General features: G+C 32.9%; 1 protein-coding gene across 1 annotated transcript in view; it reads right to left on the reverse strand.

Annotated features, from left to right (window-relative positions):
- Window positions 1–329: 329 nt before the first annotated feature.
- Window positions 330–2,207, reverse strand: part of LOC107667101 (rab-like protein 6) — a 22,291-nt gene continuing 20,413 nt past the window's right edge. Inside the window, exons 17-18 of the mRNA XM_016458725.1 lie at window positions 1,404–1,462; window positions 330–858 (exon numbers count right to left, since the gene is read on the reverse strand). Of these exons, the coding sequence (XP_016314211.1) occupies window positions 658–858; window positions 1,404–1,462 (260 nt within the window). The 3' untranslated portion in view covers window positions 330–657. The remainder of the gene's footprint in view (window positions 859–1,403; window positions 1,463–2,207) is intronic.

The following is a 2,207-nucleotide window of genomic DNA, read 5'->3' on the forward strand; positions in this document are numbered from 1 at the left end:
GATATTAAGTAAAGATCATGTTCCATAAAGTTCATGAAATCCGTTCTTGTATTAATTGTTGGACAGAATTGCAATAGACAATTTATACAAGAACGGTTTACAAACGCGAGCGGAAATATTCAATTAAATGTGAATAGTTCTTTGAATGTTTTGACAGAAATTAGCTCTGCTCATGCATTGCGGGCAAATATGTTATGTAGATTTGAATGCAAGTCTGATTAATCCCTCTGTATGCTTGCTAAATAAAAATGCAAGCACACACAGAGTTGCCAAAATGTTCAGGGACACACACATACATATATATATATATATATATATATATATATATACACACACACACATTGACAAAGACACACACAAAACAAAACCAACAAAGCTAAAATTACTTCAAGTCTTTGTGGAACGACTTAGAGTTCTAATCAGTTAATAACGGAATAAACTCTCGATCATTTGAAAATGCATCTAAAAGTTATGTCTGAAAATACTGGAAAACAGCATGAAGTGAACAACGGTGCCACGTACCAATTTAAAAAGCTGCAATGCTGGAAGAACAAAAACGCTGTGAAAACTCAAAAGGTTAGGCACTGAAAAACAGGTGGAATGGATTGGAAAATGACCTGGCGATGTCACATGGTGTGGATGTCAAACCCTGATTGGTTAGAGTTCTTCATAGTCTCCGCCCTCACTCTTTCCTGGTCCGTCTCCACCTGCCAGGAAGGCCTCAAGATCGTCCACAGTTCCTGCTTTCTTGGTCCTTGAAGATTTCTTCTTCTTCTTTTCTTTCTCGTCTCCTGTTCCCGCCTCATCTTTTTCCTTTTTCTTGTGTTTGTGTCGTTTCTTGCTGCTTTTCTCGTCCTCCTAGAACAAAAACAAGATTTTTCCCTTTTTATTTCACTACATATAAAGACAGTTTGTGCACAAGCAACGAAATCTGATGGCACGAAAACGTTTTAATAAGAGTAAATTATCAACCAGTATATGCTTTTTGATCGCTGATGCCAATATTGAGAAGGCTGACTGGTGTCCAAGTGTAATGCTGTTATATATAATACCATTTAATGATAACAAATAAGATGTAAACAAAATTGGCGCCATTAAATGAATACTTTTTTAATTGTATAGATTTAGCTGTATTTGACATTAGTTCGGTTCAATTATTATTTTAAATTGCTTTGAAACAAGTTGTATTGTATAAAGCACTATACAAGTAAACAAGATTTGACAAAATGTGCCAAAAATATAAAAAAATAAGCTGGACGCTGTTATTTGACAAGCTTGCTGGTAGATTTGGGAAGTGATACACATGTCCGCTGCTGCAAAACTCAAAAATAGTCAGTTATTTGCCTTGGCTGATATATCAGTCACAATCAATCAGTAATATGGTCAGGTTTTTAATATCTTACCTCTTTGCTTTTCTTTTTCTTCTTTTTCTTGTCCTTTGTGGAGTGTCTGCTTTCATTATCTGCAAGATAATACACACTTGGAAGTTATGCTGTTATTGGATTATTGGAGTACATTTTACAAGAAAATATTATTTCAGTCTTTCTACTTCAAAATTTCATGTTTTTTTAATGTGCTACTTGCTGTTTCTTTTTTACACAAGTCAAATTTCACGATATGATTAGATTTTGACTCACTAGCTTGCAATTCTATTTGATTCCGATTTGATTCAATATCGATTATTTTGGAAATATATCAGGTACAGTACATGGCAAATTTTCTCAAGGAAAAAAAAATTCTCTAAACTAATGCTGTAAAATATACATGAGTCAGCTGGTACTACATTATAATATTGTATACAAACACCTAAATTACACTCAATGAAGTTTTTATAATAATAAAGTTATAATATTAACATTTACATAATTATATTTGTACTTCAATTCGTTTTTTGAAATATAAACATTTGGCTGTCATTAAAAACTTGACGGATTTATTCAAACAAATATTGAAGCAATGAATTTGCAGTGCACTGTGTTAGTCTCACCTATCCTATCTTAAAAATATGCACCAATGTTTTCAATAATCCACTAAAAGGAATCTTTTTTTCATCTTGAGTGTTAATTAAATTGACACTTAAATTAACCGTAAAAAAGTAGGACATATTTCAGTGACTGATTAAATAATGTAATCTTGACTTATCTTGTACCACACACACACACACACACACACACACACACACACACACACACACACACACACACACA

This window comes from Sinocyclocheilus anshuiensis, unplaced genomic scaffold (genome assembly GCF_001515605.1).
Source record: "Sinocyclocheilus anshuiensis isolate Anshui unplaced genomic scaffold, SAMN03320099.WGS_v1.1 scaffold245, whole genome shotgun sequence".
NCBI classification, from domain to species: Eukaryota; Metazoa; Chordata; class Actinopteri; order Cypriniformes; family Cyprinidae; genus Sinocyclocheilus; species Sinocyclocheilus anshuiensis.